The 20,845-nt window shown below is 41.3% G+C and overlaps 2 protein-coding genes across 2 annotated transcripts; one reads left to right on the top strand and one right to left on the bottom strand.

Moving 5' to 3' along the window:
- Window positions 1–685: 685 nt before the first annotated feature.
- FAM162A (family with sequence similarity 162 member A) lies at window positions 686–10,846 on the bottom strand. The gene is made up of 5 exons (XM_017814676.1): window positions 10,715–10,846; window positions 9,559–9,684; window positions 7,178–7,286; window positions 3,983–4,091; window positions 686–2,892 (listed from the first exon to the last, which is right to left on the bottom strand). Exons 1-5 carry the CDS (start codon window positions 10,728–10,730, stop codon window positions 2,803–2,805), a joined length of 450 nt encoding a protein of 149 aa, XP_017670165.1. The 5' UTR covers window positions 10,731–10,846; the 3' UTR covers window positions 686–2,802.
- A 37-nt stretch (window positions 10,847–10,883) lies between these two features.
- Window positions 10,884–18,957, top strand: CCDC58 (coiled-coil domain containing 58). Its single transcript, XM_017814665.1, has 5 exons — window positions 10,884–11,086; window positions 12,127–12,252; window positions 12,745–12,891; window positions 15,122–15,181; window positions 18,664–18,957. The coding sequence occupies exons 1-5, from the start codon at window positions 11,036–11,038 to the stop codon at window positions 18,712–18,714; spliced, it is 435 nt and encodes a 144-aa protein (XP_017670154.1). The 5' UTR covers window positions 10,884–11,035; the 3' UTR covers window positions 18,715–18,957.
- Window positions 18,958–20,845: the final 1,888 nt, after the last annotated feature.

The following is a 20,845-nucleotide window of genomic DNA, read 5'->3' as shown; positions in this document are numbered from 1 at the left end:
GGAAGTTTCAGTTGCCTTTGGAAGAGGTACAGCAATATGGCATATGGTATCAAATTGATAAATTTGACTGTTTTGAATAAATGTGAATGGTGTTACAGACCAAGCCAAAGGAAAGAAAATTAAATACTGTTTAAGGGCTTAGTATGTTCCTCTCCATCACGCACTGTTAAAAGGCTGCAGGCTAAAGCTATGAGCTGTCAGGTGATCCGAGGTGTATTTAGTTCTCCAGTCAGCTGGACAGGCTGCTTCAGCTAGAAACATGCTGGTTTTGTCACCATTGTCTGTGTTTAGAAGTGCTTTCTTGGAAGCCATCACACTAGGAAAGAGGTGGTCTCTTTCACTGCCTCTCTGAGAAAGGTTTACATCGTTTTTCTAGTACCCAGCTACTTGCAAAGAAAATACTGCAATGCTTGGGAGTGAGCTGGAGACAGCACAAAGCTCATTGTCTTGGTGTTTTGTTTGAGACTCTGGAGCCTATGTGGAAGCTGAAAGAAAACACAAAGGTGGGCAGTGATGCACAGTTTTTATGACAGATACTGAAATGGTGGAGATACTAGAGTGACAGAAAGATACATGGAGCTTTTGTCAAACCACTGGACCAGACTTCAATATTTGAGTAAATGGTAAAAAGCTTATAGAAATTTAAGTAAAATGGAAAACTGATTACCATTGCTGCTCTGAGGTGTTGCTTTCTAAGGGGTATTTTGCACATTTTTATTTGAAGTACTTTACCAGCTGGATGAGTCCAAATAGTTTTACTGTTCCAAAACTAAATGAGGTATCTTCCAGTTCTTTTCAAAAGAGCACTCAGGTGCTTATTGAAAGGGTAATATTTTTGGAACACACAGTTTTAAGCTCTGCCATCACCAAGCATAAATCACAAGTTTTTCTTCAAGGAAACTTGAAATACCATCCGAAATGCATGTTCTGTTTTTTTGGTCTTACTTAATACATACATGATCACATGTAATCTGGCATGTAATCTGGCAAGATTTATTTTGGTTCTCACCTGTGTGCGTGCTGTGTGGCAAAGAACTAGAACTGTCATGGAAAATCTGTTCACGTACCTGCAGTGGAATTAAATGTGACTTGCATTCAGTGCTCATTAAGTGGACAAAGCTGTGGAAGCCTGCTCTGCTTGACTGACAGCTTACTTGTGATAATTTCCATTCAGAGAATCTGATGGCAGGTCATGGTATCACCTGAAGGTTGTAGCTTCTATGGTGGAATTGACTTCACAGCTTGTCTGACTGGTTACATCTCATTGTGATATCCAGAATTGCAATTCATAGAAAGATGGCCTACAGCAATGATTTTCTAGCTCTGGAGTAAAGGACAAAGCTACTAGAAAGGACTGCAGTAGAGATTTTACTGCTTCTCTTTTCCAGGTACAAAGAGAAGATTTCCCATGCATTTTTGTAGGGCTTTTGATTCACTCAGCAATAGTGCTAATTTTTAGTAGTATAACAAAACTAATCTGGAAAAAGTTTCAAAAGAAATAATTTCCCTCCTGCTATGAGAAAGTTCACAAGCTAAATCTGTCAAACTGATATGTCTCTTCTCTTTTTGGAGTCCTCAGGAGCAGTGAGCAGGCAGTGCTAGGATAACAGGTTTTGAGCAGTCCTGACATTTCCAATCTACATTTCCTTCCAAATGAACTGTAAGGAGAAGGAAAAATACTATCTCTGGTTGCTGCAAGCTGTTCAGCATGAATAGTGTGTGACTCTTTGGGCTCAATGCCAGAAGTAGAACTGTTGGGAGTTGCTCTTTGCAGGTATTACTGGGACTGCCACTTCTAAAACGTGAGGCAGGTGATCTCTAGGTGGGCTAGTATAATGAAAGTACAGATGACGACTTAAAGGGGGAAAATACAAATAAATGAAAGAGTTTAGTAGCAGAGAGCAGGAACACCTGATGGACTTTCTCATACTCATGTGCCTCAAAATACTAAATCTGACAGTACAGGTTGAAGCTGTTGCTCAGTATTCCTCAAAATTGTCATCTCTGTTCCAGCTCTGGTGTGACAACCATTAGGTTGTCAGCTGCAATACAGTGGTTCTCTGGAATGCTGTTTCACTATCCATCTCCCTCCTTGTTTTACTGAAGGCAGGCAGTTCTTCACAGAAAGTAATTCCTCACTTAAATGCAGCCAGAATAATTGCACCTAGAGCAGGTAAGCAGGCTAAGTTTGGTGATGTTAATGCAGGTCAGACAATTACTCCTGACTCGAAGGCTCCCTTAATAATTTTTCTGTCTTGCACAAAGGGAAACATACAGAATAAATATAGCCCCATTCTCCATATAGCCCCCTTCTTCCTGAGGGGACCTTGAAAGGACCTGAAAGAGCTGCTGATAGTGGATGACTGCCCAGTGAAGGTATTTTGTTTGTACAAGTGGAAACTAAATGGACTGTCCTTTTGTCAAAGTTACCTTCTTGTAAGTGGTAAGTAAGACCTTTCATAAAGGGGATTGGTACCAAGAATGCAAGTACAGCTTCTGCAATATTTTAAAAGATGCTTAGTCTAGTGCATAGCATATGTGGGAAGCAATTACATTGTCTCTCCAGTTTGCTCATGTGTCCTGTCCCACTAACCACGAAGAAAAGAGTTTGAAAGAAAGGGGCAGTTATTAGCAAAAGAAAATAGGTATTTCTGGGTTTAGTTATTAATGGATAATGTATTCATTCTTTCTTGAATGTGAGTGTACAGAACCAACATACAGGAAAAATGTGACTATATCCTCCTTTCAGTGCTGAAAAGGACTTCACTTTTCTTCCCCAGTTCTTGCTCTTCATTTCCTCTTTTAAGGTTTAGCAGATGCAGTACTTTCCTCTCTCCACTGGGCTTTCTTCTCCAAGTTTATGTTTGTAAGAGTTTCATGTCTTTTTACAGCCTACAATGTAATAAGATCATCAGTTATCACCTGAAGGACCACAGAATTGAAACTTGAATTGATAGCTTACAAAATATCTGGCCTATCCTTACCGAGGCGCAGTTCTGTCAGCAGTAATGCCAGGAAGCAAGAGGGGTAAAATAAAATATCCAGAAACTATTTTGGCTGAAAGTAATTACTTCTCTGGGAATAAATTAAAGCCTTTTGTTAAGGCACTAGAAGATACATTCTGTGGTTCTGGTCAGTATTTAATACTAATCTCCAATCTTCACAAGTCAGAGGTACTAGAAACAAAAGTTAAACAGAATCACAGAATCCTCTGAAATGGAAGGGATCCCCAAGGACCATCGAGTCCAACTCTTTAGTGAATGGCTGGCCCATCCAGGGATCGAACCTCTGACCTTGGCATTATTAGCACCATGTCTAACCAACTGAGCTCATCTCAGGAAACATAAATAGTTTCAGCATCTTTGAAAACAAGGTTTCCAAAGTAGCTGTCCTCACTTCCTGGTGTTTGCATTCATATTACTCCAGTACAGAGGAAAATGTTCTGGGAGTTGTCAGTGTTTGATCTCTTCTGCTAAAGCCAGGGAAAAATCTTTGCCCTGTTTAATTTAGAGTGCTGCATCCTTTTCATTTTCATAGACAATTGCAGACAGAAATGTCATTTGACATTCAGCAATTCACAGTACTGGGATTGAGACTGTCATAGTTTTAAGGTTTCTTTAGAACACTTAGCAGTCCATAGAAACAAGATCTGAACACTGTCATCAGAAGAACTGCTTCAGAGAAAGGCAGCATACAAGGAAGGTTCTTCTGTGCATCCAGATGGTTTAAGCTCAGAGGTTTTTTTTCTTTTAAAGGAAGCACATGCAATCTTAACAGTGACATCACCCTTTTCCAATGGGAATTAGTCAATGAGGGTCACTTCTGGGGAACTAGGAGGACTTTTAAAATTTTTGTTCAGTGATAAAATGAAAAAACAAAAAAAACAAAGCCCTAAAGCAAGACAGTACTAAAAATCCACAGAGGAACTGAGAAGTTTATGTGAAGATTGATTTGCACTCATCAGCCAAAAATCTGTGCTTACCTGCTTCCCTCTAATCACCATGATGATGCATCCCACTATTGTCAAGGCAATCATTACATAGCTGAACTTCACACGCAGTGTGGTCTTTGCTGCTCTGACTGTTTCAATCCTCAAGAAATAAGAATAAAAGAACAGACTCATTATCAGAGACCCAAGTAAATCACTTGACTAATTGTTTAATTTCTCCTAGCATGCTAATGCTAATAGTACTTGGCTCTTTTCACAAAAAAAAGTTTTACAAGATGGGAAACACTGATCCCAGCTACCCTGGGACATACCTGGTCACAAAGACATTCTCTCAAAGCTGGAAACAAACCCAGCTTTTTTATCTTTGGTTACTTCATTGTTAAGAGACATTAATGCCTTTGCAGACCACTTGACTGCAATGCAAATGAGGAAGGCTGCAGCATTTAAGTATGTATGTTCATCATGGAAAGAACAGGAAAAAGAGAGGGTTTAGTAATGCAATGTTTTTCTTACTGTGAACTCCCTCTGTGCTCACTACCATCTTCCAATATCTGCAAAGCCAGGGAAAACTCCATACTATAACTGTGATGTATTTAGCATTGTAAAATGTGCGTTTTTCTCTCAATAACAGAAGTACGGTAAAAACCATTTGTGAGCAAGAATAACATACAGTGTTTAACAGCTGGGATTTTCTTGGGCTGAGGGAAGCCATTTCTACTGCCTGAACTTCAGAATAGTTTCGTTTATGATACAGTCTATTTTCCAGCAAGGCATCTTCCTCTACTACAGGATTTGACAGATGATACACTGGCTGCTGAGTACGGTACTCAGAAATTCTGAACAGGACTTGGTAAAAGACCAAGTAAATAGTCTTCAAGTAATCTGTTTTCCTAAGAAACTAAGGAGGTGTGGAGGAACATAAGCTTTCCACCATCAGCTCTGGACAGAGGAACCCTTTAAATCTTTTTTTTTTTTATCTCCATAATTTCAGGGGGCTTACCTAGCCACACCAGTAGCTATACTACTCCTTTGGAAAACCTGTTGCCTAGTCTGCTGTTATCTTTAAAAACCAGAAGTCTTCCACAAGAAGAGTAGCGGTTATTAACACCCTCCAGCTGTACATGTGAAGAGTTAAAAGAAAAGACCATTTATTTTAAGTTGGGTTAAACTCTGAAGATCATTCTACCCAAATGACATATTGGTTACAACAAATTTTAAGTTTGTGTTAGAGCAAAGCAAGGAGGGCCAAGGAAGTGTTAATGCTTTTTGGATGCGCTTCCCACAATAACCAAAGACCTACAGCCTATATATTTAATTCTCCTTGCAGAATTTAGAGCAGGTGACTCCCTTCTCAAGGAGGTCTCATATTCTCACTGATCAAATTTGGCATATTATAAAGTTCCAGAAGACTTGAAAAGCATCAACAGTGCATGGTGAAAAGAATAAATACATCACACTAGGTAATTATACCCCAAAACTAACACGGAGAATGGATTTAATGGAACTGGGAAATTATTACTGTACACAAACATGAGTGAATATGGAATCTTTTACTACATTTTGACCCTTATACTTGGAAGAAAAAAAAGATACTTAAGGATCCACAATAGTTCAACGCGGTAAATCACATAGGACCTGAGAGCTGAAAAGAGTTTTGCTCTTGTTTTTGTCAGAGTATTGATTCGATTGCAAGATTTCTGATCATAGGGAACAAACACGTCCATCTACAATGAAACTAATAGTTAATTTTAGCATCCAGGTTATTTGTTTCTGCTGATAATCTGCAATGAACGCCTTGAGTGCAAGCTGCAATTAAGTTGAAATGCACAGAAGTAGGATTAAAAAAAAAACTTTGCTAATTAATTTTGGAAGTACCTTAGATGCGTTAAGAATATATGAGAGCAAAAGGTAGATATCCGAACACAATTTGCATTTTAAATCAAGTCGGTGGCTAAGATTAATATTTGTTTAATAAATTAGTTACTTCTGATCACCACATTTTACAAGATTACTGAGTTATATCACAAGCCCTTACAACCCACAGTTAATCTCAGAAAAGGAAAACAAGTTTTTCTGCTTTTATAGTTCTCAATTGTCTTCTCACATTTGGCTGAATTATTTGTCTAAATAAAAAGAATTCCCTATGCATTTGCACAAATGGTCAGCTTTTATCAGAATTTGGTTTGTCCTTTCAATAAACTACTGAAATCAATCACTGTTAACTTTGTTTTCTTAAAAACCCTCATAAATGGGTGTTTGGTATGTGAATATATATGAAGTGATAATGAGTTTTAATAATTTACACCTGTATGTATTTCAAATGTAAATTTAAGAAAAACAATTCAACACAAAATTGAAGAATTCCATTTTAACAAAATTTATTCACTGTGATACATTGAGATACATGGGTGGATTTCCAATTCCCATGCAGTGCATCCAAAAAACCAGAAAATATTTAGAGGGCAGCTACATTGTTTTCTTACTCAAGTAGTGCAAGATTTACTGTATCTTTTTAATTTAAATAAATACTTATATTTAAAAGCATTATGAGCATGTTTTAAAGGATAACTATACCACTAGGAGTGTTTTTTAAACTGATAGTTGCTGGTTGTTGATAAGTTTGATCTTCATTTTAGATATGCAAACCAGAACATCCAGTTTTATTTTCTACTGTTCACACAGGACAAAGCATTGACATTTGGACTCCCCCAGCAACAGGGGAAATTTTGACTATATATATTTTGTTAGGGAGCCCTTCCCTCCACTGTTCCTTAGTTTAAATTCCAAGACTAAAGAAAGTAGGCCCATGCCCTCTAGATATTAATAAATATTTTATATAAGATTCAATTATTTTATAGTATATCATGAAAGTTTTCCACAAGGGGAGGCTGACATATAAAGAAAAAAGCTCACACTAATGATTGAAAAAAGCATTTTAATTGTAAGACAAGAGTGAAAAATTGACTGATCTGTGATGTTTTTCTAATGAAACAACTGATAAATGCTGGTCATCCCTTTGCAAAACAAATCAAGAGGGATATATTATCTCAGCAGAACAGAATTGCTTAGGTCATCTCATCTACAAGATGTTACACCAGACACAGCAGTGTAAGATTTTTCAGCTGTGCAAACCCATTCCATTTAAGAAGAGTTATTCTGGAGTTGCATTCAAGTAACTTATTCCAGCACAGACAAAGTGTCTTTTACAGCTTCAAAACTGACACTTACGAGACAGTCTCTGGTATGTCCTCTGGTTTCTTGAAATGGCCTGCCCACAACAAAAATCTTTTCTCCCAGTCTGTAGGCTTGTATCCAGGCACCTTCAAAGGGGATCGACCTAAAAAAACCCCAACAAAATGCACAAACAAAACAAAAAAATACCACCAAAAACAATGGTCAGGGAAGCTGGATTGCCAGAGCTGTAACAAAACCAATTAGGGTGAGCAATGCAGAATTTTAAATATGATTGCTAGAGTTGGTTAGAGAACAAGAATTGTATCACAGATTAACTAACGTGGAAATATGCATTAAACTGAGGCCACATAAAGAAAGCTAAATCTTATCCCAAGACTTCTGTGTTAGCATGTCTAAATTTGCAGAAGCTGCTCTGGCATCTAAACTTCCTGAAGTGCTGCGATATTATAGTTTTTCTATTACATTTAAATTAGTTTAAAAAAAAAAAGAAAATTAAATGGAACAGCTACAGAAAAGCCTTTGTGCTGCACTGTCTGATCACAGAATGTTAACCTTTTCAGGCAGTGAAAGATTTTATCTTATTGAAGGTACAAATAACAGATAACCATAGGACAAGATCAGACCCTTAATTTTCAGCTCAGTCTTTCTAACACCATATATAAAATATTCATAATGCAATAGAGGAAAGCTTTCATACATAAAATACCATTAAAATCTAGCAAAGGGCAAAGATAGACAGCTTTTTTCCTTTTTTTTTTTCCTTTTAAACAATGGAAGGTATCCTGTATGGATTTGTGCTCCCTCGTGGATTCATGAACTATCTAGGTAGTGGGGTGGACACACAGTTTGCTGACAATGCCAAGTTATTAAAAAACATAAGGGCTGACCCCAAAGAGCCACAGGGCTTCAGAATCCTGAGTCAATGAGATGGCCCGTGAGTGAAAGCCCTTGTATATTAACAGGAAGCAATTCCAGTTCACATACAAATGACAGACTCTAACCTAACTGCTATTAATTATTACCTGAGCCTGAGGAGTAAGTCCTTGGGGTTTCATAGTGGTTTTGGCAAGATGTTCAGTAATAGAAAGGAAAACAGCATAACTAGCAATGATTAAGAACACAGACAAACACAACAGCATTACTGTGCCATTGTATAAAACTGCAACTCTAGCATTTTGGAAAGCATGTGAAATACTGATCCCTCATCTCAGAGGGAGCTGAAATAGAACAGGCACAGGGAAAACTGGTAAGGACAACCACAGGTATGGAATGGCCACCATGTAAGAAACAGTGTCACAGACTGAGACCCTTTGGCCTGGAAAACCAGTAATTGAAGCTCTCCTCAGAACAAAAGAGCATTGTAAATGACATTGGCAGTGTGGGCTACAATGAACAGGCCCTGTTTTGGAAGGGGTACTGAATAAAGGAAAATCAGATTATAAAAAAGTACACATCGGGTTAAAAAAGGAATACAAGACAGTACTTGTTTTTCTCACAGCATGGTTAAGCTAAGGAATTCCTTCTTGGAGAATGTGGATGCTAAAAATACATCCAGCTTCAAGAAACGGGGCAAGTTTATGAAGAAAAAAAAAAATCCAGTGAGGACCATTAAACACAAAGATGCCACCTCTGGGACAGTATAGAGGAGGAACACTATGTTTGCTGTAGGTCACATTCCCATTAGTCTTCACAAAAACCTAAGGGATCTCCTTTACCAGGCACTAGTGGAAACATCACACTTTAAAGGAGACCTCCTGTCTTACCCAGTACAGCTGTGTTATGTTTTTAAAACAGAAGCATGCCAAATGCTTCACATCTGTGTGCTCCTTTTATCCTGCATCAGTGGGCCAAAAGGGAACCTGTTATACAGGAAGTCTGGTTAGAGCACCGTATCTGTCCCATATATAGTGAAAAAATGTTTCTGAGCTTTCCCTGACCAGCTCCACCCTTAAACATGAATCAAGGCAACGATTCAGACTCTCTTCTGCAGGGCACGTTCAATTTTGTGAACAGCTGGAGCTGGTTGCACTCTGAAAAACTGCAAAAGTATTTTAGCTCATACAACGTTCCTAAACATTAACAGTTTACACTGAGGCTGAACAGCCATTTCCAGAGCACAGCCAAAGAGCCTCAGTGTAGGAGTGCACACAAGATAAAACACTAGTGACCTTGCTACAAAGTGAAAGCTGTGTTATCGTCACAAGCAGAAATATTGCCCCCTGGCTTTGTTAGAAAACAGGACTTTATTGCTAAATTTAATGCTCAATTTTCCTGTCTACAGATCAAAACTCACTCTCACAAAATCAGGGACATCAGCATCTATGTCAGCCAAATTCCTGTTCAGATGACTGCAGCATGGATATCCGAGTATTTAGTGGCATAAAACATAGCAAGATCTTATCAAAAACTCTTACTCTTTGACTGAAGTTGACTTTCTTCCTGGGGTTTAATGCAAAGCCTTCTACTTATCTTCAGATCCACTCCTTCAGTCATCCTTAGAATTGAGGGAATATTTCTTCCCAGCAGTTTAACAGCCCTATCTGGAAGAGAAAACAGAGGAAGCAAAGAGGTCGAATTTAACTCAGAGCTAGTAGAATACTAGCTTTTCAATGGAAACGTTTGGGGTTTTTTTTAAACACGAGAGAAAAAAGAAAGAAAAACAATAAGTACAAATGTAATACAAGGCAAGAAGTACCAGATTTAGTTGTAATACTCTATGAAATTAAAACTTGTCTATAAGCTATACCTTAAGCTTGTCCATTAACTTTGATTAGAAAAATGAGAATGCAATTAACATAATTTAAAAAAAAAAAAGGAATACAAGATTACAGCCTACAAGCAATTTCTAAAACACAATGCATATCACAATTTCCAGAAACTCATCTACTCATATGCTTCAGGTACACTTTGGATGGTGCTATTTCTGGGACTGCACACCAGCATTCTACCAATCCTGTCATATCCCAAAAGCAATGCCAGAGTCAAGGAAAAAGACAAAAAAGCAGAATCTTGCTGTACAGAGAGATTAACTACTTTCTAATACATTAGAAGACGTCAGGGCACCTCTTATACAAGAACAGACTTTCTAAAAGGAGCTTCTAATTCATCAATATAATTTTAAAAATCTGGAAAAAAACCCCCAAACCAACACTGAAAGGTAAAAAGGGCACTTTTAAAAAAAATAAAATGAGGGTTTTTTTTTCCTCCTTTATGCTGTCTGAAGGTGTCTCTCCTAAGAGAAACCGCTTTGGAGGCAATAATGCGTTCCCGCTCTGAAAAAATAAATCATTTACATTTACAGGCGACCGCCCCCAACGGAACCAGACCCTTTTCAAGGTCTTCAGAGAAGGAAAATAAGAGGCACAACTCCGTTCCTGACACTGTATTTAACGCCAGCCCATCAGACGAGGCCGCTCACGCCTCGCTTCGCCGCCGCAGCGCCCGCCCCGCTCCGCGCTCCCACCGCGCCGGGCCCGGCTCCGGCTCCGCGGGGTCCCGGGGCAGGGGGCAAGCCGGCGGCAGCCCCCGCCCGGCAGCTGGAGCTCGGCCCCGGGGCAGTCCCTCACTCACCGGCGCGGCCCCACATGGCGCTGCCTCGGCCCTGCTCGGCGCCCCTCAATGTCACCGCCGGGCCCCGCCCCGGATCCGCGATTGGAGGCGAACGCGCCGCGGAGCGCTCGGGGCCGCCGGCACCGCCTCTGGTGGGGCGGCCGGAGCTGTGCCCGCAGCTGCGAGCGGAGAAGGGGTCGCGGGGCCACCGCCGGTGGAGATGCCCGGCCGGGGGCCGCTGCGCCAGGGGCCGCGCTCCGGCGAGTCCCGCCCCGCTCCGCCCCACGCGTCATCCCGGCTCCCCGCCGGATTGGGCGCCGCCGCGCCCTCGGCCGATCCAGGATGGCGGCGCCCAGCGGAGCCGCGGGCTGCGAGGACTTCGCCGAGTTCCAGGTAACCCGCGCCGGGACGGAGCGGGCGCTCCCGCCGCCCCCGCCGCGCCCACCCCGCGCCGCCGCCCCGCGCGCTCCCGCCGCCCCCCGCCGCCGGCCCCGGGGCAGCGCGTGCCGTGCGCGGGGCGGCGAGGTCACCCCATCCCCGCGGCCGCCGGGATGCGGGGCAGGGTCCGGCCTTCCCTCAGCCCGCTGCCCTCACCCCTCCGGCAGGGAGCGGGGCAGGGGATGCCCCCCGCGCTGGGGCCCCTTCCCGGGACGGAGCGCTCGCGGCTCGGGAGCCTCCGCGGGCGGCGGGAACTCCGGGGGCGCCTTCGCGTCGTTTAAGTGAGCGTGAAGTACCACGCGTGTCTTCAGCGGTGCGAGCATGGCCCGGGGCGGTGGGCACCGGTCTGTTTCTAGAACACAGAATCACAGAATATGCCGAGTTGGAAGGGACCCATCAGGATCATCGAGTCCAACTCCTGACCCTGCACACAGGACACCCCAAGAGTCACACCATGTGCCTGAGAGCATTGTCCAAACACTTCTTGAACTCTGTCAGACTTGGTGCTGTGAGGACTTCCTGGGGAGCCTGTTCCAGTGCCTGACCACCCTCTGGGTGAAGAACCTTTTCCTGATATCCAACCTAAACTTCTCCTGACTCAGCTTCATGCCCCCCAAAATAGTGGGAGTTTTTATTTGAAGTTTGCAGTTTCAGTTCAGGTCGTGCCCAGATTCTTGCCTAGAAGTGGAGATGGGGACTTGGGCTGGAGGGCTCTGCTCTCCAGCCTGTCCGTACTGCTGGCAGGGCCGGGGGGCTTTAGGGGACATCAGTTACTCACCCCATCTCTGGCCTTTGCTGCCAAGGAAGCTCAGTGGTTTACAGCACATACTCCTGCATGCGGGAATTGTTCCTTTGGTGCGTTTTTAACTCTTTGTAATCAATCCTACTTAGTTTTCTATCAAAAACCTTAATTACATAATTTTTTTTGTAGTAAGCTTTTCTCAGAGATAGAACCAAGTATCAAGCTATATATTTTTTTTTTTTGTTTAATACAGGAGCTGCTCAGGGTGATGAGGACGATCGATGATAGAATTGTCCACGAATTAAACACTACGATTCCAACAGCTTCCTTTGTGGGGAAAGTTGATCCTAGCCAGACGTGTAAAGAGCTGTATGAGTCTGTGAGTGAGCACACCTTTGACTTCCAGGTCACTTCCTTGCTGTTTTGTCATGTTCAGGGCCCAGTGTCTAAGGAAAACACTGCCTTGATATATCGTGCTTTGTGTATTCATAACTGGCCCCTCAGCTTCTCTGCACATCTAAACCACATGCATGTAACAGCTGCTTCAGTTTAAAACCACGCTTTGTTCTGCAAAGCTGATCTTTCGGGGAGCACTTCGTGCTTCAGCAGATGGCATTAGCCCAGTCCATCTTTTTTTTCAAAAAGGATGCTAGCACGTTTTCCCTGCTATTCTACAAGGCTCCTTATGTATACCTTTGACTTTTGATCAAGTTGGTAGCTGCTGCTCAAAGCAGTGTTGCTTCCAACATGTGAATTGTGGAGTCAAAGGGATTTCTGCAGGTACAACAATACTGACTTCAGAAAGTTTCTCTTTTAACTTGTTTTTTGTTCTCTGTTGAGTTGTTGTGACCTTCTTTCTCTCCCCACTTAGTTGATGAATGCTCACACCAATAGAGAAAGAATCATCAAAAACTGCATCGCTCAGACTTCCAGTGTAGTGAAAACTCTCAGAGAAGAGAGGGAAAAGGCCCAGGATGATGTAGCATTATTAAAGCAACTCAGGAAAGAGCAGACAAAGGTGAGTGGTGGAGCTTTTTAGAGATCTCTTATAGAGGAAGAAGAGGGTATCTTTCCCAAGTGGAAAGAGAGAAAGAAGTAATGCAGAGAACCTGAAGTGGATCCTGACTCAGGCAGTCTTTTCTGCGATTCTTGTTGACTGGATTTGTGAGAACCATTTTCCCTATCTATCAAGACAGAGCTTCTTTTATCCTGCAAGTGAAGCTTTTTCTGAGGTTATGTTACACAAATGCCATAGAAAAACACTTGCACTTCCCCATGGTGGACTCTAACCTTCACTGACTGACACCACTGAGCTACAACTTACTTTTCCTGTCCTCTACAAGGAGCTGCCAGGCAACCTTGAATTCCACTTAACCATCTTTTTTTCTATTTAATATTTTTTGGACTAATATTTTGAGTACCTCGTGGTGGTGCGAGAAAGACCTCTGGGTTTGCATAAGAAATTCTAATGAGCAAATGCCCCGCTGAAAGTTCTTGGAACCCCGCTGACGTTCTTGGCCCCATTCCGGGGCCCCTTTGGTAAGGGAAAGGATACAGAAAGAACTGTGTGGCAGGCGAGTGGTTTTATTCTTAAAGCCTCACTTAAACTGCTAACAAGCATCCATATTAGTTTGGGTAAAACCATAATGGTAGCTTAGTATTTTCTACAGATTTTGTTTGCAGAGCCAGTTCTTTAAATTGTTTAGTTACTGAGCCCAGAACTTCTCACTGAAAACACTAGGAGGATCATAGTGATAATGTTTAATGATTAGAGGTGATTTTAAATGTTAAAAGCAGTCTGTGATTTGGAAACCTCTCAGAAATTTTTTGACAAGATGACCTCAAATTTGCACTTGGACTTTATGAGGTGTAATCCCCCTGCTTTGTTTGTTTTTTTGTTTTCCGTAGGAGTTGTGTTTTTTTTCTACAACTCAGAAAAGCTGTCTGACAGAACACATCCTGGTTTTAAGGTTATGCATTTCAAATGTATATTCACTTGATTGCAATACAGATCTCTTTTCTCTCTTTATATGTGTTTCTGTCATCCTGCTAGTGGTACAAATTAGTGGACTTTATCCAAAATTATTACTTCTGGGTCACTGAATGAGAAAACTTGGAGTAGTAGTTTCTCTGAACTGCAGAAGATACTCTGAGTGTTTATTTTATGGAATTATTGTGGTCATCTAGTCACTGTGGATGCTGGATTGGTATTTCAAACAGTTTGAAGTCTTGTTGAGTAGGTGAAAGTCCACCCAACAACTCTAGTTGCTCTGTGTGCCTGAACATCTTACTTGGAAGGTTTTTGATGGGACTTCTGTCTTGGCTTGCATCTATTCAACAAGACTCTAGTTGGAACTGTATATTGAAAATGGATCAACTCTGATCTTCAGTCTGTTGTGTTAAAGACTCCCAACAAAAATATATCCTAGATGTGGGCAAAAATGGCAGATGGTTCTTATATCTCCTGCTATCACTTCAGGACCAAATTACTGCAGATCACCTGAATACAATAGATCCAATAGATGTGAGACCCCAAAGAGATTCTTATGTTTCTCGTGGGTTGAGTGAGTGCTCACGAACTGTGTATTGTGGTAGTTCTGGCTGGAGCTTTTGTATCTGTGCACACCTGATTTGTCCTGCTGTGATGGTATAAAATAAAAATTGGTTCAAATCGCACAAACATATGTGATCAGACTGCAAACCCTTTTTGGTCAGCGCACAGAATAGATGGCAAAGGAAGTAGAGAGGGTCTCTTTATGATCTTAATTTTGAATCCAGAATCTGAGGTCTGTGTTCAATCCTAGCTTTGCTGCCAGCTCCCTATATGACTCTAATAGTACAAGAATGACAACTCAAGACTGCAGAGCTAACCCCAGCCCTGGCATTCGCTGTGCTGAATGCTTGAATTAGGTGCAGTTATTTATGTCTGAGAAGCCATTAATGTTAATCAGTTAACTGCTAGCAAATCTTGACAGGCAATTTTTAAGACTAGAGCATTAGTAATCAGGAGCTGCTTCTGCTAGGCTTGCATTTTGAGTCTGCCTTCACCATGCCCTTGCAGACTTCCCTCTGCCCTGAGCATTGGCTGAATGGAAGGGCCAGGCTCTCAAGATGATTACACCTTCTGGGGGATGGGAATGTGCACCTGGTGCTGGGGTTGTGAGCTAGAAAGTTGCAATGGTAGTAAATACTGAAAGCCGCAGGGAGGCCCATTTGACAATAATCTCTTTTTCGGTTACTTTTTACAGTTGAAATTGATGCAGTCGGAGCTCAATGTTGAAGAAGTGGTAAACGACAGAAGCTGGAAGGTACTCAGTCACTTAATCGTGATGATTTTCTGTCCCAACAGACAGTCCTGCGCTGGAAATGTGGTATTGGTACCTTATGAAGCAAGTTAATTAGAAATATATGAGGATAAATGTTTCAAGTCAGTCATTTCCCCAGTTCCTCAGTTCCCAGAGACCTAAACTTTAAAGTTGCACTACAAGGAAAAGAAAAGTGTTTGATTTAGTGGGGAGAAGAGGACTGTGGATTATTCCCTGTGTCTCTTTCTCCACTTTGCCCAGTGGCTAAGGACTTTGTAGACTTTTCTGTGGTGGCTAAGGACTTTGTAGACTTTTCTGTGGTGGCCTATCTGAAAAGCTTTCCAGGGCCTCTAACAGTGCCAGAGAAATGGGTCTTTCAAATTTGCCTGTCTGGTGCTGACCCAGGGGAGGGTGTGGCTGTGGAATTTGAACCTGTTTGTGGTCGAGTTTCTTCAGGCCTGAACTGACACTCCATGGTGCAAAGGGCAGCCTTGCCGTTGCTCTCCCGTGTCAGTAGAGGGAGATCAAACCCTCTGGTTTGATGGCCCTAAAATCTATCTCGTTATAGAGTGATCTTAACACTTAAGCTTAAATTCTGAGGTGGCTGTATTGTGTCACTGCAGCGTTTCACATCTAGCATTCTTCTTTGGTTTGTTGTAGCTTTTCCGAGCTTTCAGTACTGCAGAGAGAACTTCTTTCCCTCTCTAAATGCAAAAAGGATTTTTGCAAATAGCTAGTACTAGCTGCCACCTCCATTTTCAATCTCTACTTCATGATTTTAGTTCCCTAGATTGCATCGTTGTAAAAGCGATACAGCTTTGTCTTGTGTGTTCTTCAGTAACTGTGGGCTGAAGAGATGAGCATTTACACAGTTTCCATGTATGCTTTGCTATCAGTACTACCTCTGTACTGTCCCAAAAAGCTAAGCATGCCCTTAAGTTTAATTAATTTTAAACGAGCTCAGATCTGACTAAGCAATGGCAGAGCCTTAACAACACACTGCAGGTCCCCAGTGGCAAATATTTTATGGCAACTCTGCTATAGAGTAACAACCCCTGCCCTCATCTTCATTCTGAAGCACTGAGTTGATACCAAATTTAATACTGGTCCCAGTGTTTTCTTGTAGCTGCCCTAAGGTTTTTCTAGTGACAGAACTGTCTAATTTTTGCAGAAGATGGAGGGTTTATAAATAGTAAGGTATGAATGGTGCAGGGGTATTTTAGCTTGCTAGCATATTCCTCAACAAGTGTTAAAGAGTGGGGCTTGAGGAGATAACTGTTTCTAGATTTTATCTTCAGCTCTGCTATCATGCTCTGAATATACACTTAATTGTCTTATTAAGCTGCCTGTGAAAATATGTCACTGAAGGAATTAGAACCAGTCACAGTTGTGGGCAAAATGCAGTTTGTTACATGGAAGTGGTTATTGGTTTGCAGGCTGGTGTTTTACTGTTGCAGACTTCTAGCTGGGAAATACACTCATGTATTTCCCTTAACCCTAACCAACTGTAAACTGATTGGAAAAATCTGATTAGGAAACAGTTAATTTCAAACACTGGCTAGCTGTACCAGTAGTGGCATACAGAAAGATGCTGCTTTATAGAAATGCACGCAGTGGAATTTGGATGATGCCAGACAAGGAATTGACTTTCAAAACAAACCACTTGCATTAGTCTCTGTACAGCACCTCGACACTGGAGTTTATCGTTGGAGTATTTTATACTAATATGTAAAAGCCAACAAAATCAAACTTCTGCATAGCGACATTAATGTTTAGGTTTCTCAGGCACTGTTTTTCCTGTCTGAAAAATGAGAATTGGACTTCACAGGTAGACCAATGGAGTTAAAGGGACCTGAATAACACACTTGAGTCAATGATCCTGAAAGTAAGAGGCAGTGTTAATAAGATTATAGTATTGATCTTCCTTCTATGGGTTGTGGAGTTAACTGGTAAAGATGCTTTAAAAACTTTATATGATAGCAAGCAAGCTAGTGTGGGTTTTGATGCAAGAGACCCTTGCAGTGTTTTTGAGTGTATTTCCAGTATCCTTTTAGACTTATATACCATTTAAATGTCTTTAGTAGACAATGGACAAAAGTGGTGCAATTTGTTTAATATTAAAATGCTTCTGAATTGAAACCCTCTGTTACTCTTAATTTCTACAGTTTCCTCCTATCCCTGATCTGATCTCAAACATTTACATAGTCTTAACTCTGCCAGAGGTGTCCACTGCGTGTGGTAACATAATTTGCATATGAGTGAAAGAAACTATATCACAACTTCTGTTTTCTACAATATGAAGCAGTTTCTAATACAAGTCTGTTTTATAAAATAAATATGAAAGTAAGTTGAAAATTACTCAAAAATTGTTGAGAATCAATGCTGTCACTAATGTGTGCTCCAAACTTTTACTCAAGATGGGTTTTGAACTCTGAATAAGGAGATCAGTTATAGAAGTAGAAGATTCTGGGAAGAAACAGCTTGAAATAACATATTTATATAAAGTAATGCATAACTTCCTCAAAATTACAAGATCACTCACTTTGTAGAGCCAATGGGAGAGTTCACCAAACTTGATATCCTGATGATCACGGGCATTTGGGTCTACCAAGTCCCTGGACAGCTTGGCAAAATGCACTCTTGTGGGAGTGCTGGTGGGGCACCCAACAGCTGCCAGTGCCTCGGCTTGGTGCTAGGTGGTGCTCGTATCACTTTTGAGGCATGTGCAGGACCAAGTCACTACATAACTGACTGGCTTGTGAGAGCCCCTGCAACTTTGGTGGGAACCTGCATGTTGTGCTTTTGATTCAGACTGCCTTCCTTTAAATAGTCCTGTTTATTGGCCTTCCTTAGGGCAGGCAGTCTGCTTGACAAGGCCTGCAGCAGGTCAAGCTAAATATACAGGATCATCAGGATCCGGTTCTGTGTGCTAAATTTTACCCAGAGAAGGTGCCAGAGGTGAGTGAGGCAAGAGCGCTGTGCCCTTTGCATGGGAGTGCTGGCAGCACTGGCACCTTCTGGCAGATAACTGAGTCTCACCGTGGCTTCCAGGAGCCCTTGCCCCTCTTCTTAGCTTCATGACAATGTAAAATATGTTTGCTCAGGAAAGAGAGGAAAACAGCATCCACATTTGAATGTCAGAGTGAACTTAATGGAACACAACCATTCAGGAGCCTTCCAGTGATTTTGTCGCTCCCTTTTGAAAACAAAAAGTCGGCAGCATCTTGGATGGTAACAGACTACCAGGATTAAGAGTCTGCCTTGTCTGAGGGTGAACACTTAGTGCTGTGCAGTCCCCCAGCATCAGGCTACAAACTTTGCATTCACTAAAGCCAGGAGAGAAGGTGAATGGTGAATGGAATGAGTACTGGGCAGCCTGAGATGTGTGCTATGTGAAGAGGTCATTGCCTGAACTAGCTGTGCAGTTTTTCTGATCTCCTGGATAAGGGCTGATTTGCTTTTGCTCTTCTGTTTTGGTGTCTCAGGTATTTAATGAGCGGTGCCGAATTCACTACAAGCCTCCGAAGAGTCAATGATGTGGGGTATTTTCCATCAAGGTGGTCCATAACTGTGAGAGCCAAACTGGAAAGAGACCTTGGGTGAGCTGTATTGGGACCCTCCAGAACCAGTAGAACCCAGTCTTGTTTTGTTTTGGACCTACTTAGCTGACATCTCAAGGCTGAAGTGATTCTCCTGTAACTGAGAGAAAACAATTCATCTTTTGTACCAAATATGTGAACAAATGAGTTTTATAGAATTAAAATAATTTTCAAATGGAATGCAAAACTGGCATCTTTCTTGAACTTCTACAGCTTCAGCAGTCCCAGAGGGGAAGAAACAGTAAAAGGCCTCTCTGAGCAGGGAGGACAAGGCTCTCCCTGACCTGGTGCCTGCTAAACTATGAAATGAGCATGTTATGTTTCTGCAGCAAATCTGCTAAAGTCTGCAAGGAAATAAAAATTGCAGAATAATCAGCATGTGTAGTAGGTTCAGCATCCCTGAAAGTAAGAAACTGCCAGCATTGTTCCAAACTGCTTAACAGGAGCAGCATTGGCTCAGAGCTGTGTGTGGATACAGGTTTGCCATTGCTCCTACAATGCTGACAGGCAGCATCTGTTGCATACTGTCCTTTAGTATGTGTTACCAAGTTCTGAATTTTTCCCTTGTATAGGGAATGAGGTGTTGATTAAAACCACTTTGAATTGGAGATGAAGCTATGTCTCCTTTGGAAATGAGACAGTTAACAGTCCAGTGATTATTTTTTGTCGCACCTTCTGAACCTTTAAAATTAATTCTACAAGTGAATTGCTTTTGAGCTGAGAAAAGACCTGTGCATAGCTGACCTAGTTGATTCTGGCCATAGTGTTGTGTTAGGAAGCTTTAATGCAATACCCCTGCAGTAATAGACAGATAAGTATGAGGAAGACTGAATTAATAATAATTATACCTTTATTTTTTACTAACTCAAGCTGTCAGTCAAATTACAAGGTCTGCATGGTTGCCAGCTAGTTTTATTTCTCAGTCATATATCTTTAATATATCTTTAATAACCACTGGATTTGAACAGAGCATTAAAAATACAGGCTCCATCTTGCAAAGACTTTGGAATTCAGCAAGAGGAGTGAAATTACTGCATACTCTCAAGATACCTAAAAGCTGTGCATATATGGGGGGTGGCAAGTACGTGCAGGACCTTTGACACTGAAAGCTGGCAAAGATCTGTGCACTATCATCTGTTTTATAGTTGTTTGTCCAATAGAGACTGCAACTACTTGGTGACCTTTTATTTTTAGGCAGCAAGGTCATTTAGTCTCACTTTTTTTTTTTTTCTGAGAATGAGGCAGAAATATATTTTAAATCTTTGAGGATGTAAATCCTAATGTTCAAACTTCATTTTTTTTCCTTTTTTTCTCAAGGTACTGCAACTGTTCTATGCAGAACTTTATTCAAGTTGGAGCACTCATCTCATTCTTGAAGATTTCTCATTGTTTTTCTGCAACTCTGAAAGCAGAAAACATGTTTATTCATCAACCGTTAAATTCTTATAATTGTTTTTCATCAAAACGGAAATCAAATACTGCTCAGAACTATGAGCTGAGTTAGCAGTAACCTAAATTCATGACATGATCAATTAATGAGATGTTGAGAACAGTCAGCTTTTATTTCAAAGTAGGTACTTTAATAGTGACCTCTTCTGTAGGTGTCTAAAATACTTGTTCTCTCCATGGCTTGGGTCAACTGCAAGGACAAATTCGCCTTTTAAGCCAGTTGTATGATAGAGTCTCCTGCTAACATAAAGAGTTGGCATCAATACTCTTGAAATTTAATCTTGTGTTTCTGTAGAAACTAGAGACTGTAATGAGAATTAATCATTGTCCTCCTTTATCCATCCAGATGTTTGCTCAGCTGTTGTGGGAAAACTTATTCGCTTCAGCAGATGCTGTGAAAAATGACCTGTGAAATGGATGTGATGCATACACAGATTTTTTTTTTTAAATTTGTTATGAGAAAACTGTGTAAAACTAAAACACCAAAAAGCCAATCCAACGTAACATTATTTTCATTTTGAATATAAGGACAAAGAAGTAGCCCTCTACAAAGCTGTCTCTGAAATACTTCAGACTCCATAAGAAGACTCCTAAGTCCCAAACATCCCTTCTTTGGGTG

Source organism: Lepidothrix coronata, unplaced genomic scaffold (genome assembly GCF_001604755.1).
Source record: "Lepidothrix coronata isolate B3197 unplaced genomic scaffold, Lepidothrix_coronata-1.0 Scaffold46, whole genome shotgun sequence".
NCBI lineage: Eukaryota > Metazoa > Chordata > Aves > Passeriformes > Pipridae > Lepidothrix > Lepidothrix coronata.
Note: the sequence above shows the minus strand (reverse complement) of the source record. Positions and strands in the feature narration are given on the sequence as shown.